Source organism: Xenopus laevis, chromosome 1S, assembly GCF_017654675.1.
Source record: "Xenopus laevis strain J_2021 chromosome 1S, Xenopus_laevis_v10.1, whole genome shotgun sequence".
Classification (NCBI taxonomy): domain Eukaryota; kingdom Metazoa; phylum Chordata; class Amphibia; order Anura; family Pipidae; genus Xenopus; species Xenopus laevis.
Window position 1 is genome coordinate 134,070,311 of NC_054372.1, and position 21,599 is coordinate 134,091,909.

Genomic DNA, 21,599 nt, shown 5'->3' on the forward strand with positions numbered 1-21,599 from the left:
GATGGCATTATTGTTTTTTTAATGCCTTTAATATCCACCCTATACATGTAACCTCTCTGACACTTCATGCTGCACGGTAGTAGGATGCTTGTGTCTCAAACGGATTAACTACAAGAAAATGGATTCCAGTGGTGCATGGCTGGAGTTATTCTAGGCGCAGGACACAATAGAGTGATCTGAGGACAGTCTCAAATATCTTTAGTAGGGATGCACCGAATCCACTATTTTGGATTCAGCTGAATCCCCGAATCCTTCACGAAAGATTCAGCCGAATACCGAACTTGCATATGCAAATTAAGGGTCGGAAGGGGAAACATATTTTACTTCCTTGTTTTTTTTTTAGAAAAAAAATCATGCGATTTCCCTCCTGCCCTTAATTTGCATATGTAAATTAGGATTTGGTTCAGCTTGGCAGATAGATTCGGGAGAATCCGATTCCTGCTGATAAAGGCCGAATCCCAAACCAAATCCTGGATTCGGTGCATAAAGGTTATAAAGCCTAACCTGTCACAACGTTTTATTCATAAGGGTGTGTAAACAGTTTTTCACCCAAAAAAGATAAAACCCAAAAGCAACACAGGTGCATGGGATGCATTATCTGGAAACCCGTTTTATATATATATATATATATATATATATATATATATATATATATATATATATATATATATATATATATATAGAAGAAGTGGAGATCGCACTCACAGGTCTTAAGTGTAGTAAATAGCTTTTAATTGTGGACAATCGCTGACGTTTCGGCTGATACAACAGCCTTTCTCAAAGTAAAAAATGTGTCAAACAAACGGAAATAAATACACAATGTGGCGGGAACAAAATCAAAAAAACCAAAAAGCAAACCGAAGGCAGAGGAAGTGACGTGTGAATGACATCATAAATGAAAAAAACTAACGTAAGGACAGAAGAAAAAATTAATAGATAGGAACAAAAATCTTCTGTCCTTTACGTTAGTTTTTTTTCATTTATGATGTCATTCACACGTCACTTCCTCTGCCTTCGGTTTGCTTTTTGGTTATTTTGATTTTGTTCCCGCCACATTGTGTATTTATTTCCGTTTGTTTGACACATTTTTTACTTTGAGAAAGGCTGTTGTATCAGCCGAAACATCAGCGATTGTCCACAATTAAAAGCTATTTACTACACTTAAGACCTGTGAGTGCGATCTCCACTTCTTCTATTGATTCTCCCGCATGACGACTGCACCCAGGCACAGTTACTTCAATATCGTGAGTGCCGGTTCTCTACTCTACTCTATATATATATATATATATATATATATATATATATATATATATATATATATATATATATATTTTAAATGATTTCCTTTTTCTCTATAATAATAGGACAGTATCTTGTACTTGATCCCAGCTAAGATATAATTAATCCTTATTGGAAGCTAAATCAGCCTATTGGATTTATTTAATGTTGAAATTATTTTCTAGTAGACTTAAAGTGATACTGACACTATAAAACTACTTTTTAAAATATGAATGCACATTAAAAGTTACCTATAGGTCATGTTGATCATTTTTTGCTGAGAGGTTTGTTTTTGTAAGTAATTGTTACTTGAAGTTTCTAAACCTGACCTGACTGTCCCATCTCAGCCTGTCAGTTAAATTTTCTAATGCTAACGGACTCCTGCTGCACAAATATGGCAGCCCCCTCATAGAGGAACATGGGGCGTCAGACAGGTAACATAAAAGCATTGTGCAAATACTTTATGTTAAAGTTATAAGAAACTTTCAAACGCAATATTATGATAGCTGTAAAGAAGAGTTTAATTTCTTGTGTCAGTATCTCTTTAAGGGTAGAAGATCCAAAATACAGAAAGATGTGTGGTGTATTCCACCATCAATATTTTACATATTTTTCAATATTTTACAGACCGTTATAAATATGCCCCAAAGAATTCATATCATTGCACTATAGTGTTCATGTTGCAGGCCTAGGTAAACTTTTTCAAGCTCCAGATATTGCTGAACCACAGGCTATGGCTGATACGAGTTGTAGCTGAGCAATATCCAGATGGCCTCGGTCTGCCTATAGCTGTTGTAGTGGGTCCTGCAATCCATTTACCCAAGCACAAGCAAAAATACTCTGCACACACACAAACGCCCCTTCCAGAATAGAGCAGTATCTAATTTCTTCTGTACCCACAAAAATAACTCATAATATTAAAACAAACTAAAAAATCAATTATACAGTTTACCATAGCCACAACACAGACAGGCTACACTGATAAAGAGACTGGCAAACCTGCAGTTACATAAACAATATGACTTTAGTACAGTCTGACTGTGGCTGATGGGAGCTGCCATATCCAGCACACAACTCAAGGCCTAGAACCTAACAAGTTTGCATAATAATTTGTAGTGTAATGTGAACACTTTGTACATTAATATAAATTATAAAACAAGAGACAGCAAAAATACTCTTTCACTTCTACCAAAGCTGTTTTTTAGGATTAGAATAAAGACAGCATAAACTTTGAACATTCAGCCAGAACACGTGGCTGTTATATCCAATACAGTAAGGGATAGCCACACATTATCTTACTAGAAAAAAGCAAACCCTGAGGATAAATGGGAAAGAAATGCACTAAGTGGTGATAAACATCTCAAGTAAGTGCTAAAGTATCCTGCTTTTATCAAGTTAAAAGACACTTTTCTAACAAGGCTTGTGGAACAGAATAGGGGTAGGGATCCTACTGTAGCAACAATGTGGAATTATTTAGCTGTTACTAAACTACAAATCCCTGAAGCCTCCAACGCATCTGCTGCTGGAAGACTACAGGTTAGCCATTGCTTACTGACGCATCTGTCATTTTTCAGCAGGCAGAACATTTGTAGTACAAGTGATAAATGTACAGTCAACAACAGCATTGTCTCTTACCAGTAATGTTGATAACTCCATGAAGTGAGAAGTGTGGCTGTTCTGAACCCTAGATTCCCTTTAGTGCAATTTTTTAGACTCTCTTTACATGAGCACGAGGGAATTGAGCACAATTACAAAGTCACCCTTAAAGACAAAGATGCAGCTGTTGTAATGATCCAGTTATGAGATCCCAAAACCTGGAGCTGTTTGGAATGGAAGCTGAGGGTCCAACTTAAATTCCAATAGTGCAATGAGATTCCAACTAGAAGCCGTTACTTTGCTGTCTCTCTGGCAGTAAGGGGTTGCATATAAGTCTACTCTCTGACTGTGTCAGGTACTAAAATCTCTTAGAGCACAAGATGCTTACTCTAAAGGCAACACTAAAACAATTCATTGCTACTTTTACTTGGGGTTGTTATCCCTAAAGTGCCACTCCGTTGTCTTTTGGAAACATAATAAAGCTCCCTACTTTAAAACACTAAGGGTTACTATACTCAACTACAGTGAATGTCTTAACAAAATATTGCAGTAGCGTATGATTTTTCTTCCACATGCTTCTCCCACTTATCTAGTTAACATGCTGTGTTGCAGGGCATATACAGATGTTGCTGAGAAATCCTTAACCCCATGTCTGGGCATTTTATGTGCGTAATGTAGCATGCTTGTTATCAGGGGCAAATTCCTTGCAACACTATAAACCAATAATGACAGGAACCCATAGAAAATGGAAAACTGAAAAGCTCAACAACTGAGAAATATATTCCGTGGTGCTGTTATATCCTGAGCCAGTGTCTCACTCAAGTGTCTGCTCTCTCTGTCCTCCTGACTGATCAGAGAAGAAGACAGCTTGCATCACTCTCCAAGGGCGGTGTATAGGAGAAGATTTAGGTGAGGATTCAGCTGTTCTATAACTTAGTGGGGTTGGAATGCGGGAGGGTAACTTATCTGGCTGATTGTCAGCCCGAGGCCGGACCTTAGGGCGCAACTTTAGTTTGTAGATTGATGGTACCCTATCTGGGCGTTTTAAGTTTTTTTTTTGTCTTAGCGTTACTCCTTCTATGTCTGTCCCAAGAACAGAGCCACTACATGGCTCTTCATTCTCAGCTGTCTCTTCTGCGTCATCAGGGCCTTGGGGGCAGGAGCTATCATCTGAAGAACTAGAAAGAGCTGGAAGTCGCCTCCAGGAAGTTGAAGGAAGTGTTGCTGAGGGTCCATCTGGCACCTGTTCCCTACCTCCACCTCCACCTCCACCAGTGATATAAAAGTTTAGTGAAGAGGAAGAAGAGCTGGACGAGCAGTAAGCAGAGTCAATGACTGGCTCACAAGAAGGAGAGTTTGGTAACAAACAAGATCCTTGTGCTGCTCCACAATGATCAGTGGTCTCCAGGAGCCGCGAGTTTTCCATAAACTCCCTCTCCAGGCTCCGGTAAATCTGTTGTTCCTTGCATATGTCTAAAGGTTCAGGCTTGTTCCGCATCTGTTTATATGGCTGAGAGTTACGGGGCTCTGTCTTGGTACGAGGGTTTGGAGGCTTTGTCGTGGCAGGGCTTGACCATGAGTGCTGCCCATCTTTGTCACGTGTAATAAGTAAAACTGACTTCTTGCTAATAGATGGCCCTTGACTTCTTGCTCTTCTGACAGGATCAGCAGCGGCAGATGGACCCTGGGATCTGCCACGGTTTGTAATGGGATGCTGGGAGGCTGGTGTTCGTCTGAGCAGTGGCCCTCGGTCCTGAGACTGGCTCCTAGTTACAGAGGCACGTGGTCCAGTTCTCATGGTTTCACCTGATTTTCTGCCTGCAGGGGCACTCTGAACAGAGGAGGCAGAAGAGTCACTGTCACCAGAGTAACGGCGAGAGCGAGGAGGCCTGAGAAAGAAGGAGTGAAAAACAAACAACTAAGAGAGCAACTAGCACAGAGAAAAAAACAGATAGACAAGTGCTGGAGAAATAGAGAGTTGCTAAGTACAGGAGATGTTGTGTCTTGCAACCATCACTGTTGTTTAAAAGGCTGAATTGAAAACTAATTACTATAAGGATATAGGAAGGAAGTTATCATTAACTTCTTAGATTATGACTGGATGCAAAGGTTACCAACCTGAAAGAGTTAATGCCCTGAAGTCCTGGGTGTTCCTTTTGTGGGGCTGGGACCCTGGGTGTGTTGCCTCGAAGACTGGTTAGGGGTGCTGGGGTGGAACGGGAGGAGGTTCCTTTTAAGGGAACACTGTCTTGCTGTAAAAGATTTCTGGGGACTCCCTCAGACCTGCGACCCAGAGATGGACTTGAGTTTCTCAGTGGGGTAAAGCTAGAACCTCGCTGTGGAGAAAAGGTAGAGGGACGGGACGCCCCCATGCGATGGGCTATTGAGAAGAGGAAACATACAATGGTAAGAAATGACAGTGCAAAGATACTGTATACAGGGCACAGCGAACAATCCAGAAATTTTTAATAAATATTGACATAATGTACTGTCAGAATATTCATGAGTTATTCATGCACAAGGTATCCATCAAAAATGTATTTCCCCCTGTAAGGCCCACTACTGGTGTTACATATGGGGCCCCGTCAGACAATACTACATTTTAATAAGCAGGGCCTAGAAGTGACTGGGCTCCTGATGAAGGCACTACAAATGAGTGCAAAGCACTAGTGTGGCACAATGCATGAATAATACTCACAGACTGACTGACATCTGCATGGGTCATGCTTGTCCAAATAATGTTCAAGGGTGTCCCAACCTCCTCCAACTCGCACCATCACGTGACTGCGTAGCACCTATAGGAGACAAGGGCAAAGCAACACGAATAAGGACTTAAAGTACAAAAGTACAACAACATACAAGCCAAAAATGGAGCAGACACAATACTATTTCTGGGGTGTGATCACGAGACTTAAAGGACCAGTAACATGTAAAATGAAAGTGTTTTAAAGTAATAAAAATATAGTGCAGTGTTGCCCTGCACTGGTAAAACTGCTGTGTTTGCTTTAGAAACACTACTATTGTTTATATAAATAAGCTGCTGTGTAGAAATGCGGGGCAGCCATTCAAAGAAGAGGCTCAGGTTACACAGCAGATAACATATCAGCTCTGTAGAACATAATGGTGTTATCTGTTATCCACTATTTAACCTGTGCCATATAGTCTTGTTTTCCATTTCCGACATTGCTACATTCCGACAGCAGCTTGTTTATATGAACTATAGTAGTGTTTCTGAAGCAACACATCAGTCAGGGCAACAGTACGTTATATTGTCATTATATTTTGCGCGTGCTGCATCAAATTCGGGCACTGCAGGTTAAAATTTGGGTGCGCCAGTGTCAAATTTGGGTGCGTCCGCATCAAATTCAGCGTGCCCGCGTTAAAGGTGCACACCACGTAAAATTTTTTCAACATGCAAGGTGGAGCAACAATTATTTTTTCACCCTCCAGTTGTCATTTTGCAAAAAATGTTCCTCATCATGGTAACCTTAGATAACCCATAGACACACACACACACTGCTCTAGAATTTAATGTTGAAAGGTGAGATGGAAAGTGGATTTCCTAAATAATGCACTCTAATCTGATCACATTACAGATCTCAGTCACCAAAGCTTCCATCACAAACAAAGAAGTCTGTTGGTAACATTAAACCTTCATTTTTAATATTCCATTACTACTTGTCTAATGAAAATAGTAAGAGGTGAACATATAATTAATATTCCTTTTGCTTTGTTTATTCTAGCTTCTATTACATTTTCAACTTTGCAATTTCAGCCTTGTGTAATAAACTGTAATTCCATGGCTGACTGACCAAAACCTTAATTATTGGCTCAAAAGTTGCCCTAACAAGGAGCCACTGGGGGTCGAAAATGTAATGTAATTACATAGGCAGTGTAGCAGTTTGTAAAGGGAAATACAAGAGACACCATAAGACTTTGTTTGTGCTAAGCAACTTTGCAATTGGTTTATATTATTTATTTTTTCGAATTTTTAATTATTTGCCTATTTCTTCTGACACTTTCCAGCTTTCAAATGGGGGTTACTGGCCCATCTACAATCAAATGCTCTGTAAGGCAGCAAATGTATTGTTATTGCTACTGTTTATTTATGATCTATCTATTCGGGCCTCTCTTATTCATATTCGAGTCCCTTATTCAAATCAGTGCATGGTTGCTAGAATAATTTGCACCCTAGCAACCAAATTGCTGAAATTTTATACTGGTGAGCTGCTGCATAAAAAGATAAATAACTCAAAAAACATAAATAAAAATGAAAAGCATTTGCAAATTGTCTCAAAATATCACTCTCTACATCATATTAGAAGATGAACAACCCCTCTCAAAAGGGCCAAACACAGCAGAGCTGAAAGCAGTTCATACTAAGGCCAAGGAAACACAGAGCCCCTGCTCCATTGATTTGATAAGTTCCGCTTGTGCACAGTCACACACAGTGGAGCGGAGGTTGGCCTGAAAATGCTTGCTTTTGTATATTTGGTCTGGTTTATAAATGGAGACAGGGCATGGAGTGGAGTGGCTACTCAGGCCCTTTGTAAAGCCTTTTTTTTTGTCAAGCCCTTTGTCAAGGCTTGACAAAGGGCCTGAGTAGCCCGAAACGTTGCCTTAAGCACTTGAGTAAAGTTTTTCACTTTTTCAATATTTCCGGAGTGCTGCTGTCTTAATTAATTTAAAGTTTCTAAAGTAAACACACCAGTTTTACCAGTACAGAGCAATGGTGCATTATATTTTCATTGCTTTAAGTCACTTTAATTTTTTGGTGTTACTGTTCCTTTATGGAAATGGCACATTTCTTGCTGGTGTAGTTCCCCACTCATTTTCAGGCTTACACAAGTAAGCCCCTCCACAGGCAAACCTCTTAAATGTGCTACCCCTGCAAGTGTAATCATGATTTTTCTCTTATATTCTTAACTTTTATTTTGCTTGCACCATATGGCTAAAAGTAGCCGGACACTACATTTGAAATAGAGTCTTCATTTGGAACACTCAATGCTGGAACACTCTCTTGAAGCACAAGAACTGCTGGGTTTATATGAATGATCACATGCAAACAACCCTCGAATGGCATGGTATAAAAGTCACTGGATTCTGGAACAGTATAAAGGGGTCCTATGGAGTGATAAATGATATTTCATCTGGTAGTCTGAATGAAAAGTCTGGGATTGGCAGATAGCCCATGTGCCATTGGAAGCAACTGACATTATTAGCAATTCCCTGCAATTTAGGGGATGACCCATTCCTTTTCCACACAAATCTTACCCGAGCACAAGTGAGGTCCATACATATTGGGGTTGCAGTAAAAAAAATATCGGAAAAACTTGACTGGCCAGCACAGGGCCCTCATCTCAACCCAAGTGAACTCTGGTCTCTAACTTAGCACAACCTTCATTATGCTAAATGGATATGGAAGTGCACCAACGATGTTCTAAATTTTCATGGAAAGCCTTCCCATTTACACCAATAAATGGAGAGACAACTCCATACTAACATTGTTGTCCAGGTACTGTTTGCCATATAGTATACAGTATCTTTCTATTTAGGCCCTCCGCTATCTTCCATTCTGACTCCCAAAGCTAGCAGTGAAATTAAGAAATAAAATAATGAAGATGAATTACACATTCTTGAAGAATATCATTACCTACAGGATACTAAAAGTTAATTGTAAAAGTATAAAAAAGAATAGTAGAGTACTAAGCATTTTAATTGTTGCTGTTAATGGTCATTTAATCAGGGAACTAAGCAGTAGCACACAAACAAACAGGATCATACACTCCTATTGGAAAATGACTGCTTAGCACAATACATATAATAAAGCAACATGCAGGACTATTACATTATGGGCAGACAGCTTCCTGTGATAGTACTCAGACCCCTTTGCATAGTTTGCATTTATGCTGTGGCTACTTTTGATAAACATTTTTTGCATATAGAAATTTTCTGTGGTAAAAATGCCTGTGAGTATATACCTTTGTGCCTATTGCCAATTCTGAAGATAAAAGCCTAACAGTAAAATTGATTCATATTATTTTTCTGTTATGAAGTAGCAACTGCAACACGAAAGCAGCAAGGGAAGATTAAACCATTGAAAGATTTGGGCTGCAATAGACAGACCCACCGACACTTGCAATGCCTTGCTCAAAGGCATAATCTGGCATAGGTCCCTAGTATTAAATAGTGCATACAATCATTATCTTGAATAACATCACAGTATATAGTGCCTATACTCAGTATCTGGCAGAAACTCCTACTATATAGAGCCCGTGATCAGTATCTGGCAGAAACTCCTATGTTTATACAGAAACTCCTAATACACTGACAGGATTACTGCTCATTTTGCCTAGTTGGTGCATTCAAGGGTTATTGTTACAAACAAGTATTTAAAAAATGCCAAAATATTCTGTACAGTTGTACAATAAAATGGGTGTATACAATAAACGTTCAGCTTGCATACAAAAAACCCAATACAAGAGGTATAGACAGCCCTGCCCAAAAATGATTCACTATCTGTGTTGTGTATTCTGTGTGTTTACGAGTGAGCTGATCAGTATTTTGTTTCTACCAATCATTAGCCATAACCAAACTTGCTGTGTCCCTGTTTGTCACCATTTTTCAGTTCTAGTTGCAATGGCTGCACTAGCTGAAGAAGACGCTTTATACTGGTCCAGTGAAAGGCATCATTCATACTACACACCATTGGCAGTAGAAAGAAAAAAACACAACACACTGATTAGTAACTGAAGACTGCTGATGTCTGGGAAAACACTGAGGAACATCAGTCGGATTGAGATAATTATCTGTAAAAGTAACAGTTATTTATTGTTTAACAAAAGCTTTTTCCTTTCATACAGTTTAAATACGTAGTGGTCAGGAATGTTGCCTATAATTTTTAGTTTTTGGTAGTGGTAGATGGGCATCTTAAAAATCATAGGCGTCATTGCTCCTGTAAAACTACGATAATGTTATTCTACATGAAATAACTTCTTACTCGCACAAATATGAGAGTGTTGCTGTCTCCAACTTGGTATTTTCCTTCTGACACTTTGACCATTGGAAACTGAGAGGGACATCTACAGCAGCCTAAAATCTCACGGACCTGTATGAAGAAAAATTAGATTTTAGTGGCACAAAGCACTTGAATGTAATATAAAATTTAATTCCTGAACCAGCAAGTATATTTTTTTTTAGTTGTAATATTGGTGTGTAGGCAGCCATCTTTGGTAATTTTGCCTGGACATGTGCTTTCAAAAAGAGCCAGCACAATTAATTGAATGTGTCACAGTGGGAGTTGGATTTTACTATTGAGTGCTGTTCTTAGATCTACCAGGCAGCTATTATCTTGTGTTAGGGAGCTGCTATCTGGTTACCTTCCCATTGTTCTGTTGTTTGGCTGCTGGGGGGAAAGGGAGAGGGGTGATATCACTCCAACTTGCAGTACAGCAGTAAAGAGTGACTGAAGTTTATAAGAGCACAATACACATGACTGGGGGCAGCTGGGAAACTGGCAATATGTTTAGCTCCATGTCAGATTTCAAAATTAAATATAAAAAATCTGTTTGCTCTTTTGAGAAACGGATTACAGTGCAGAATTCTGCTGGAGCAGCACTATTAACTGATGCGTTTTGAAAAAAAAATGTTTTTTCCCATGACAGTATCCCTTTAAGGAGCATGTATGGACACAAATACCTTGTGAATAGCATCAATGCCCACACATCTCTACCGCCATCTTGCAAATGGCACTTGCTTATGTAAATGAGTCCTTATGAGTTTTACCCAAACTTGCATAAAAACAAAGGGCTACCTCAATGACAGTTTCATGCAGCCCCACAACAGTATCACTCTGTTTACCCTTGTCATGGTTTCAGTGTCTGCCAAGTTTGTTATCACACACACCAGGGGGAACACCCTAAGTTTTCCTGTGTCCCCAACAGGAAAGGCACTTTCTTAGTCAGTTACTTTCATATTCACACAGTTGTATGTCCTGTATCAACAGTTTTACAAACTAGTTTGAAGGTCCAGTTAAAACGACAAAACAAGTTATAATCAAAAATAATGGTAGTGATAGGGAGTGCCCTCTGCACTGAAAAATAATGAGCCTCTCGATTAAACTAGCTACGTTATATATATACTCAAAAGCAAATTTAGTTTTCTAGTGTAACATATACAAAGGAAAGGAGTTCTCTCATGGTTTCCTGTACCAACTAAACACAGGAGACATGCTTTCCCAAGCTAACAGTATTTATATGCCTTAATGGCACATGTGTTTAAAGATATTTTATCACTGAAATAAGTTAACACCTTTAAAACTTTTACTGCTACTAAACAGGAAAATGCTGGTTTGCCTTGTTAGTGTTACATTTTCTTTTCTTGCTCCACTGGTCTCACCTTGTACTTTTTAAAAAGTATCCCATAGGGTTTAATGTTAAAATAAGAAAGTGGGAATATGGCATAAGCACTATAAAACACACAAACACATACTCATAACTGCAGCTTTTTTTTTTTTTTTTTAAAAGATCCTTATACCCGTTTGATTTGAAACTACCCCTTGTATTTGTCCAACATATTGTATATATTCAGATATGAATTGTTTTACTTTCCATATCTTCTGTTAAGTTGTTACTGAATCAGCTGCCAGTTTTGCACTTTTCTGAGAATGGATATTTAGGGTTTAATCTGAAATTAGGGTTTGCTTTTATGTGTTGGATTAGTTTTTCCTAAATTAGGGTTTCCTCACAGTAAAGATGTCCATACACAATTTTGCCAACCTTGAGGTGGGCGATATCGGGTTGATCCAATTGTGGGCCCTAGGGCCCAATGATCGATCATAATGAAAGGAATATGGGCAGTCGGGATTTTTAGCCCTGTCAGATCGACATCTGGCCGACTTTCGGCCAAATATCGATCGGGGAAGCCCATCAGAGGGCTCCATACATGGGCCAATAAGCTACCGACTTGGTCTGTCTGCAGCTTTTATCGGCCAATGTATGGCCAACTTAAGAGAAGTCCCACAGCAAGACAAACAATGGTGATTTCTAAAGCCACTTTGACAAGCTAAGCAAATATAACACCTTTGTTTGATCGGTTGAAACGGATCATAATAACCGAAATCAAGTGACAAAATGGAAAGTACTTTGTGCTAAATCCATTTAACACATTATATGCAGAAATGACAATGACATCTCTCCCCTTATGGTGATCTTGTTGGTCACTTAAGGGTTTTCCATATTTTTGGGCTGACAGCTCCTTGGGGAACCAGTCTAAAGGTCAGTTAGGGTAAGATTTAGTACTGGATACTGCAGAAATTACAATAAGATGAAATAAGTTAGTAAAGTTATATTAGTCAGGGCCTCATGACTAAATGTTGGGCTGCAATGAGGCTCATGAAGACCAGTTCATCCAGGTGTTTAAGATCACAAAAATTACGAACAGGTCATGAAGACAAAAATACTATCTTACCAGTTCATCCAGGTTTTTAAGATCACACAGGGTACGAACAGGTCGTGCAACCAATGGCGTTGGTGGGTATCGTCCTTGCTCATTGCCTGTCTTTCCACATCTAAGCTCCTCCTCTATTTCTTCCTCCATCTGAACAAGGGTGGGTGCAGGCATGCCCAGCCGTGCCCCTCTGCGGGCCACTTCCAACAGGCAGAGTACAAAGCTCTTTTCCCCCTTCCGTAGTACTAAGTCATTTGTTTCAAACATGAGCACCTCTGGTATGCCAAGTTCCTGCCTGCACCAAGCAATAAAGTTAGATACATTGTCTCTTGCCACAAAAGAGCCTGGCACTGCTCCCTTAACCTGAAATATCACCTCTTTTTGGGGCAACCTCATGCCAGAAGCAACTTCAGGATGTTGCTGCTGGAAGTCTCTTGCTAGATGGTTGAGATTATTGGCATGCTGGCATAGAATGTAGCCTGTCTCGAGTGATTCCAAGAATGTGCCAGCCTCAATGTCTAGGTCATACAACATATTTAGCCAGTCTGTCAGATCCTCTTTCATTGCCTCCAGGTATTCCTCGCTGGAGCGGAAAGGCCGGATACTTTTGGAAGCAGATGACTGAATTTGGCTTTGAGCCGCCATATTTGTTCATTCCCCTTCCCTGCCAGTCGTATCTGTAAAGTAAACAATAAAAAAGAATAAGTACTGTATATTTCAGCAATAGTACCATTATGCAGCCTGTAGATTACGGTATACATAATAAATAATATCCTTTAAAGAGATAATTCTACAGTATACAATAAATAGACAGCTTGAAGTCCTCCATAAGTGCTCCTGAATTTACCAACAATTAATTCATTTAAGTTTAAACTTATGCCATTGACCAGCAGCTGAAATCTGTTGGGTTTTGTTGAGATTTGTAACTCAACAAGTGCTGGAGGTACAGTAGCTGGGTACCACTTCTCATAAAAGTTGTAAGCTTGAAGTATGGTTCTCTGCAGCCAACCAAATCACACACTTGACATGCAAAACAAAACTGTACTAGGCACATGTTTGGTGGGGGATTTAAGGTGGCTTCAGTCTCACACCCTACAGCTACAACTATGGAACAAATTGTTAAATGCATGACAAATTTTACTGCACTTGCCTGAACCGCCATGCTGCCTTTTATCCACAGTTTTCTACATATAAATGTAGGGCACATTATTTTAAAATTTTCCATTGAAATACGCCTGTTTTGCTCACAAAGCAAGGAATATTTATAAAGTCTTCTATGCAGAGAAGTGAATATCTGCAGTATCACCAGTGCACTCCTATAGGAGCTGGTGATCATGTAACTCAAAGTAAAAATATAAAGTAAATATCCATCATTTATACTAGTTTGAACAGGTCAACATCCACACAATACCATTCAATGTATACCGGTTGGTCAATACCTAAGAATCAGAAGAGTATGCAGTACTTTCAATGAGTTCAAAATAGAGGCCAAACTGTACTGGCGGTTTACAGAGAGAGGATATAGTCACAATTGCTTCAAAAAAGCCTATCAAAGATCACTAGAAAGTGACAGAAATCTCCTACTTATCCCCAAAAAATCACCTCTATCACTAATCATTTGAATGAAATTCATGGTGGCAATACCAACACAATGACTTTCATAGGGATAGAAAGAGTTAATGCCATCACAAGAATAGGTAACCTAGATAGAAAAGTGCTCCAAAGAGAAGCAGAGTGGATTTACAACATGAATAGCAAAGCCCCCAATGGATTGAACGAGGGCTTCACCTTCATGCCTTTTCTCTGAGTCTCACTAATATTCCACTGTTTTGCCATTGCAAATACTTATGATTTATCTATTATATTGATATATTTTCACTGTGCTTGAGTTAATTCATTTATGAAATTGACTAATTAGCCCCTCATATTCAGTAACACCATAAGCAATTACTTTACCTATATACACTTTATGATACTGGCAAAATTGGGGCAACGCATGCGCAGTATGCATAGGAAGCTACTATGCGCCTGATGATTAAAGATACTGGCAGAATTGGGGCATCGCAATTTCATCCGACAGTCGGATCAATGTAGTTGTAACATGCGATTTCTCCTTCACTTCCGTTTTCAGTAAAACATCCGACACGTCGCATGCGTTTAGTCAAAACGCATCATCGAGCCCTGCCCTAATTGTTAGAATTGTCGGATCTATTATCACCCGAACTGGTTTGCATTGTAGTATAGGACTGGGCCCCAACTGTACTAGGGTCCCAGCCCTTTACTCTTCAGTCTGTTAAGTTGTATTATATTAACACAAACCTGCGGGTGTCAACACTGGGTAGTTCTTACAGCTCATTCGAATCATTTGTTTTAGTTTGAACAGGTATTTATGGATGTATAATCCTGAGCCATAACACAAAAACTTGTTATAAGCAGAACACAGTGTGTCCAGCTATTTGTTCAGAATACATAATGCTTAGAATACTGTCTGCAGAAGAAACAGTGTACAGAGACTGCAGGGTATCACTGCATTATGCACAGAGCTACATAGAGCATGCTCAGCAAAACAGCTGATTTAGGGTTATGGCCCAACTTGGCAGTATACTGTACACAGCATTCTGTGCAAAGCAACTTCCCAGAAAACTGGGTAATTTCTAACAAAACAGAATTTTATTCCTTCTTTACAGAGAACTGAAATATGCTGAGTAACATATAAAAATGATGCCTAACAGATGGCCCTTCAAAGCAAGTTGTAAAATAGAAAATTAAAATATATTTTTCCTTTAAAAGGTACAGTATTGTGCAATTAGCAATATAAAATCTAACATGTGTCCCTTCTGTGTAGTTAGGAGCCAGAGGTGTGGCCCCTGATATCTTGAAATTATTGTCAGTCGCTAGGTTATGTGCAGCTGGAGCCACACAAGCATGGGCTATTAGTTTTGCAAGAACAATGTTATTATGAACAACAGCTCTCAGAATTGCATGCCTGTAATGTGATTCTGGGATTTGTAGTTCCTAACAGCTGGATGCTTTCATATCTGACATCCTCAATTTGCAGCAGCAACAGTTGCACTGTAAATAACTCCAATAAACTAATGATGGAGCCTGATATGTGCACACTCTACTGCTGTCATGTTAAAACATGTGCATTACTTTGCATTTCCTCCTATTCTGTATTTATTGTTTGCTGGCATTAATTACACTGGAAATATTCATAAAGAGACAAGATTTGCAAAACTTGGGACAGTCAGTTAGGTGAAAATGGCTGCCATAAAATAGCCCATCTGGGTATCATGCTCTATGAATTATGTATGAATAGCACACGGGATTCACAACTTTAGGCTGCATTTGTAATATTTCAGCTGGAATAAACAACAAAAGCCTTAATGCAAATCAGAATAAATTGAACCTGTAGGTTATAGAGAGAGAGAATTGTGCAGTATAACATTGGTTTTCACCAATATATACATTGATTTATAGCAAACACTAAACACTCTGTATGGAACAATATATTCATGGAATATGTTTAATAAACTGCCACTGATATAGTTCTTGAATGATTATGGCAACTACGGAATGTGCAATTAATTTTTCATCACAAACATCTTATTCTAGAGCTAAACAGGGCAAATTCAAACTACTTCAACTTTGGAAACATTTTTTTGTTATATTTTAAATAACAGGCAAAAAGTATATTAAGGCCATTTAGTCATTTACTGAAGTTGAAAACAGGGTATACTTTAAGAAAGAGAAAATATGAATGTTTAAAAATACATATTTCCATACTTAGCAGTGTTTACATTATGCATTCTCAGAATTGTTCACTTTTGCGATCTCACTTGCAAACCTACAATTATCATGGAGGAAAGGTAAGTTTCAGTGGGTTGAAAGGAGCAACATGTGGGTTCATTGGCTAACTTGATCAGTTGCATTTCCATTGTACTTACATGTTAAGGCATTCACTGGAAGACCTCAGAAAGGGGTTGGCTGTAGTTTTATGACTGAGTGGGTGAATGTGGTAATGTTTGGAGAGCGATTTGTTTGAATTGATTAATGTTTTGCAGCAAGGGACATATCATGCAATCACATTTACACAACAGCAGTTTTGTTGCCCTGTACAAATAGAATAAGTCTTGCGTTTCCATTCTTTGAGGCAGACTTTACATTTGGCATGCTGGGGGTGTGGGTGATGGATCTACAAACCCTAATATAACTATGTAATGTAGAACAGGAAGAGCCTATACAATGTTTTACTTGTAATGCATAGCAGTTGTATGAAGGTGTTGAGTCCTAAATCATTATATGATTTATATGAGTATAACTTGTGAGAGAATTCTTCATAGCCCAGGATATCAGAGGTCTCAAGAACACTTGAAGCCAGACTCACAGAAATCCTTTACAATGATGAAATAGTCTTTTCTAGTATGGGCATGACTCACATCGGGTGACTTTCCCTCAGCAATTTTGCTCAAAGTAAGGAATTGTCTTGGTGGAGAAGATCACACAAGCAAGGGTCAACTCTAATATCTGCTTGGAAAAAAATACTGACTGGATGTTCACAAAGACTTGTTCACAAAGAATGAGTTATTGTAGCTTTCTTATATATATATATATATATATATATATATATATATATATATATATGTGTGTGTGTGTTTCTTTTTTCAAGGCACTATTGGGGCACTGTAGTTAATGCAAATTTGTTTTGGAGTAGCTGTTTGTACTAGGGTAGAAGAGAGAATGGGGTGCAGTCTGGCATCTATTCCTGGTTACAAAAGAATTGCTCCTGCAGTTACCTTGTCTAGTAAATTGTTGTCCATAACATAGGTTTACCATCAGTCCCTGTTTCAGGACCTTGGTCCACAGGGGAAGAGTGTCCAATAAAAGAGCATATAAGTATTTATTTTATTTTCTGATTTTTATTAATTGGATGTTTTTGCCTTTACTGTGAGTGGGTATGGTCTAAAAAAAAAAATTTTTTTTTATGAATCTCTGGACTTTTATACGTTCTCCCAGGTTTCAATTTTATGAATCTGGTAAACTCCCCATAAAATACAGGAATGCACAATAACATAGGCCGAACTATATGCTGCTTTATTAACCTTATATGTAATAATAATGTGTATAATGATATGCTTCACAAGAAACCATAATAAAGTACAGTAAGTACTGCTTATTAGGGTAAGACTACACAGATGTTTTCAGCGCGATCCAAAAGCGTGGCAACAAAACGCTGGCGTCAACAGAAATCAGATAAGAGATAGAAATGTTGGATGAAGTCGAAGCGTTGATCGGACGTGTCACGACTGTCGGATGCAGCTGCGACTTCATCCAACAATGCATTCCCTTACCATACTTCCGTCTAATGCGATTTGACACCGGCGTTTTTGGATTGCGCTGAAAACATCTGTGTAGTCTTACCATTAGTCACAAATACCCAAACAGCTGCATAGATGAAATAAGCCCTTCTGTAATATGCAGCATGTTGTTGTTTACAATGCAGATATCAATTAGTGCATTGATTTAAACCAGTGGTCCCCAACCAGTAGCTCGTGAGCAACATGTTGCTCTCCAACCCCTTGGATGTTGCTCCCAGTGGCCTCAAAGCAGGAGCTTATTTTTTAATTCCAGGCTTGTATAAATACCAGGTGCACTGCCAAACAGAGCCTAAATGTAGGTTGGCTATCCACATGGGGCTACCAAATGGCCAATCACGGCACTTATTTGGCTTATTTGGCACCCCAAGAACATTTTTCATAGCTAGTGTTGCTCCCCAAATACTTTTACTTCTGAATGTTGCTCACAGGTCCAAAAGGTTGGGGATCCCTGATTTAAACAAATGTGCAATTCAGTACAGTATAATAGTTGTAAGTGTCCAATACCAACCACTTACTGAAGTTGCACTTTGGCATCACTGGGTTATTACTCGCTGGAAAGTCTTCCTCCTGTGCCACTAACTAACACAATGTGCGCCTGGAGTAGTAACTGGGGTATCATGGAGAGCACACACATGTACATGGCAACTTGGACACTGGCTCCTGTCTGAAGCAGGCTATGATTCTGTGTCTGCTCCAGGGCTGTGGGACAACAAGGCTCCCTATGAAGGGAGAGAGAAACGTTGGCACTCCCGGGCAGCTGTATGGCAAGGAGTGTCCAGGAGTCAGGGCAGACACATAGACACACACACAGGGCTCATAGACAGACTCTGACAGGGGATTGAGCAGCCGGCAGTCACACGCGAGTGCTATTGGCTCACAGACAAATTGGCAGGACAGGCGCCAGGCCGCTCAAATCAACATATAACGTGTAAGTTGTCACTTACCGGGGACAGCAGTCTTCTTGCTCTTTCCTTGTCTCCTAAGGACTATACATGTTCTGTCCCTCTATCTGAGGAGGGGGTAGGCGCCCACATCCCACAAGAAGGCCCCCTCCTCCCCATCCTTATCTGTCTCTTCTCGCCCGCTTGGGACTCCTCCTGTATTCACTTCCCCTCTCTCCGATAGTTCCTTATCTCTCTCCCGTTTGAAGTTAGGGCTCGTTTCGCCACATGGGCTGTCTCTTTCCCTCTTGCTGCTGTCTCTCCGGATCTCTGCAGTCCGGGCAGGGCAAGACAAGCCCAGTGAGGGGAGGAGAGACGTCAGTAGACAGTCAGAGCCTCGCCCTCCACACAAGGTTAATGAGACTGTCTAATCTCCAGCGCGCAGCCAACTGCCGTCTGCTGTCTCTTTCTGCCCGGGATTCACTAAGACTCGCACTTTGTCGCCACTCTATAGAATGACAGGAGCCTAAAGTTCTGGCCTGACTACACCCGCAGCTCAGCCCCTCTTGGGATGGACGAGGACATGTAGAATAGGGAGGCTTTTACTGCAACTTCCCATGCCCATTCATTCGGATTAATAAGGGAAAGCGGGATCCCCATGTTACATAACTTGCTGTGTGGGACTGGCGGCCCGTAGAGAACAGCGTGACAGACAGACAGCAGCGACAACTGGATTTGGGGGCTGCAAATGGGGAGGGGCAGTATTTGGGACCATTCGAAGTACCAGTTGAATGCGAAGGGGCGGGGCTACAAAAAATCGTAATTGGTCCCATCCTAAACGACTGTAGAGGACACTCTAGTTTAACATGGCTTCCCAATGTGCTGCCCCAAAGTATTTGTGAAGTACAACTTCCTACGTCATCTAACAACCAGTTAATATCCCGTGTGAGGGGGTGCTCCGAGTATAGCTGTATATAATACACTCAACGCGGATAGATAAGGCGACTGAAAGTGAATGGATACTCTGTCCCAGACCCTCACTTCCATTAATCTGCACTCAAAATCATCTGCTTCATTCTTAAACTACAACTCTCAAGCATAGGGCTGGTGCCATGACAATGGGGCACATATATCCCACAGACGTTGTGCACTGGGCCATTTTAAGGCCTTGGTGGGCCCTGGGCAAAGAGGCACTTGGTGGGCCCCATTATTCTGCAAAAAATGTTTTCAAACCCACTCTCACTTTTGGCCACACCCCTAAATACAATACTCAGTACCAACACAACCCAGATAAACCAGTATAATTACTATACAAAATGAATAATGTGGATATTAATCCCTAATATTTGATCCCTAAGTAAAATGGATAATGGGCAAATTAACCCCAGGCATGACAGTATAACCACTACAGAATATAAATGATCAGCATAATTAGCCAGATGTGCTTGCACAATACTACAGACAATGGGTAATCAGTATATTAACCCCTGCTGTGTCAGTATATTCGCTGTAGAAATGGCAAATACGCAATCCATCAATCCCAGATACGTCAGTAAGATCACTGAAAAAAGTAGCTGAAAATGTCTATTAAACACTCCATTAGCTCCATACATGCCAGTAAGATTACTGAAAAAAAGTCCTGTCTGCTCTGTACACTGCTGGGAAATCCAAGATGGCTGTGTGTTCCATAGGCCTTTGTGAAGGTCAGCGGGAAAGGGCCACGGTAGAGATGTCGGCTTGCAAAATATTCAGTGGGCCCTGGGCAGATGTCCCATTGGCCCTATGGATACAGCAGCCTTGGTTGTGCATAATAGTGACACTGCAATAAAAGCAAGGACGACAGTGGCCATATAGCCATACACTATAAGATCCGCTCGTTTGGCGACATCGCCAAACGAGCGGATCTTTTCCCCGATATGCCACTAACGGCAGGGCTATATCGGGGGGTAATCTGAACGTTGGGCCCTGGCCGAACGATCGGATTACGACGAGCGCAATGGGCTCTGACGGGTCGGTCGGGAGAAAAATCAAATCTTCCCGATCTATATCATGTCCAGATATCGATCGGAAAGACCAGTCGGAAGCCTCCATACACGGGCAGATTAGCTGTCAAATTGGTCTAAACGACTGATATCTGCAGCATTATCTGCCCGTGTATGGCCACCTTGAGAAACTCCCCTCTGAGAAGATAAGAGATATGGGTATATGTGGGGGTGGGGTTATTGCATTACTAAATTCACAGTATGTGGTAACAAATCCTGATTTCTGGTAAGGGCTTCTTCTTAAAGGAAAACTATACCCCCAAAATGAATACTTAAGCAACAGATAGTTTATATCAAATTGAATGAGATATTAAAGAATCTTACCAAACTGGAATATATATTTACATAAATATTGCCCTTTTACATCTCTTGCCTTGAACGACCATTTTATGACTCTATCTGTGCTGCCTCAGAGATCACCTGACCAGAAATACTACAACACTAACTGTAACAGGAAGAAGTGAGGAAGCAAAAGGCAGAACTCTGTCTGTTAATTGGCTCATGTGACCTTACATGTGGTTTGTATGTGTACACAGTGAATCTTATGATCTCAGGGGGTGGCCCTTATTTTTTAAAATGGCAATTTTCTATTTATGATTACCCAATGGCACATACTACTTAAAAAGTATATTATTATGAAAATGGTTTATTTACATGAAGCAGGGTTTTACACATGAGCTGTTTTACTCAGTATCTTTTAAAAGAGACCTACGTTGTTCGGGGGGTATAGTTTTCCTTTAATCTTGGTTGCTATACCTTGTGGGATGCGTAGGTAATAAAACAAGATGGAACCCATAGTCCAGTGGTTTACAAGAGATTACTGGGTACCACAGCAATATCAGTTTAGCCCCCCATTCTACAGACATAAATCATTTTCGGATGTTGAAAGGGCTTATCAGTCAGAATCTCCTGCCCACTCCCCAGCAATCACAGGGTCTGCTTCCTCTATAGTTATCCTGTGCTCCCCACCCAAGAGC

At 40.1% G+C, this 21,599-nt stretch overlaps 1 protein-coding gene across 2 annotated transcripts; it reads right to left on the reverse strand.

Annotated features, from left to right (window-relative positions):
- Positions 1 to 1,775: 1,775 nt before the first annotated feature.
- gas2l1.S (growth arrest specific 2 like 1 S homeolog) lies at positions 1,776 to 20,436 on the reverse strand. 2 transcript variants are annotated; one of them, XM_041580243.1, is made up of 7 exons: positions 18,644 to 20,436; positions 18,215 to 18,418; positions 12,343 to 12,998; positions 9,875 to 9,982; positions 5,573 to 5,669; positions 4,993 to 5,254; positions 1,776 to 4,763 (listed from the first exon to the last, which is right to left on the reverse strand). In XM_041580243.1, the coding sequence occupies exons 3-7, from the start codon at positions 12,964 to 12,966 to the stop codon at positions 3,689 to 3,691; spliced, it is 2,166 nt and encodes a 721-aa protein (XP_041436177.1). In that variant the 5' UTR covers positions 12,967 to 12,998; positions 18,215 to 18,418; positions 18,644 to 20,436; the 3' UTR covers positions 1,776 to 3,688. The 2 variants fall into 2 exon arrangements, with proteins under 2 accessions (XP_041436177.1, XP_018099489.1); XM_018244000.2 differs by lacking the exon at positions 18,215 to 18,418 and having other exon boundaries at positions 18,644 to 20,435.
- Positions 20,437 to 21,599: the final 1,163 nt, after the last annotated feature.

Excerpts from the sequence above, each read along its gene's own strand:
- gas2l1.S (XM_041580243.1), bottom strand. The coding sequence starts at position 12,966 with ATGGCGGCTCAAAGCCAAATTCAGTCATCTGCTTCCAAAAGTATCCGG. Across the intron at positions 9,983-12,342 it reads TTAAAAACCTGGATGAACTG|GTCCGTGAGATTTTAGGCTG; the intron begins GTAAGATAGTAT and ends TTCTTCATACAG. Across the intron at positions 5,670-9,874 it reads ACACTCTCATATTTGTGCGA|GTGCTACGCAGTCACGTGAT; the intron begins GTAAGAAGTTAT and ends TGTCTCCTATAG.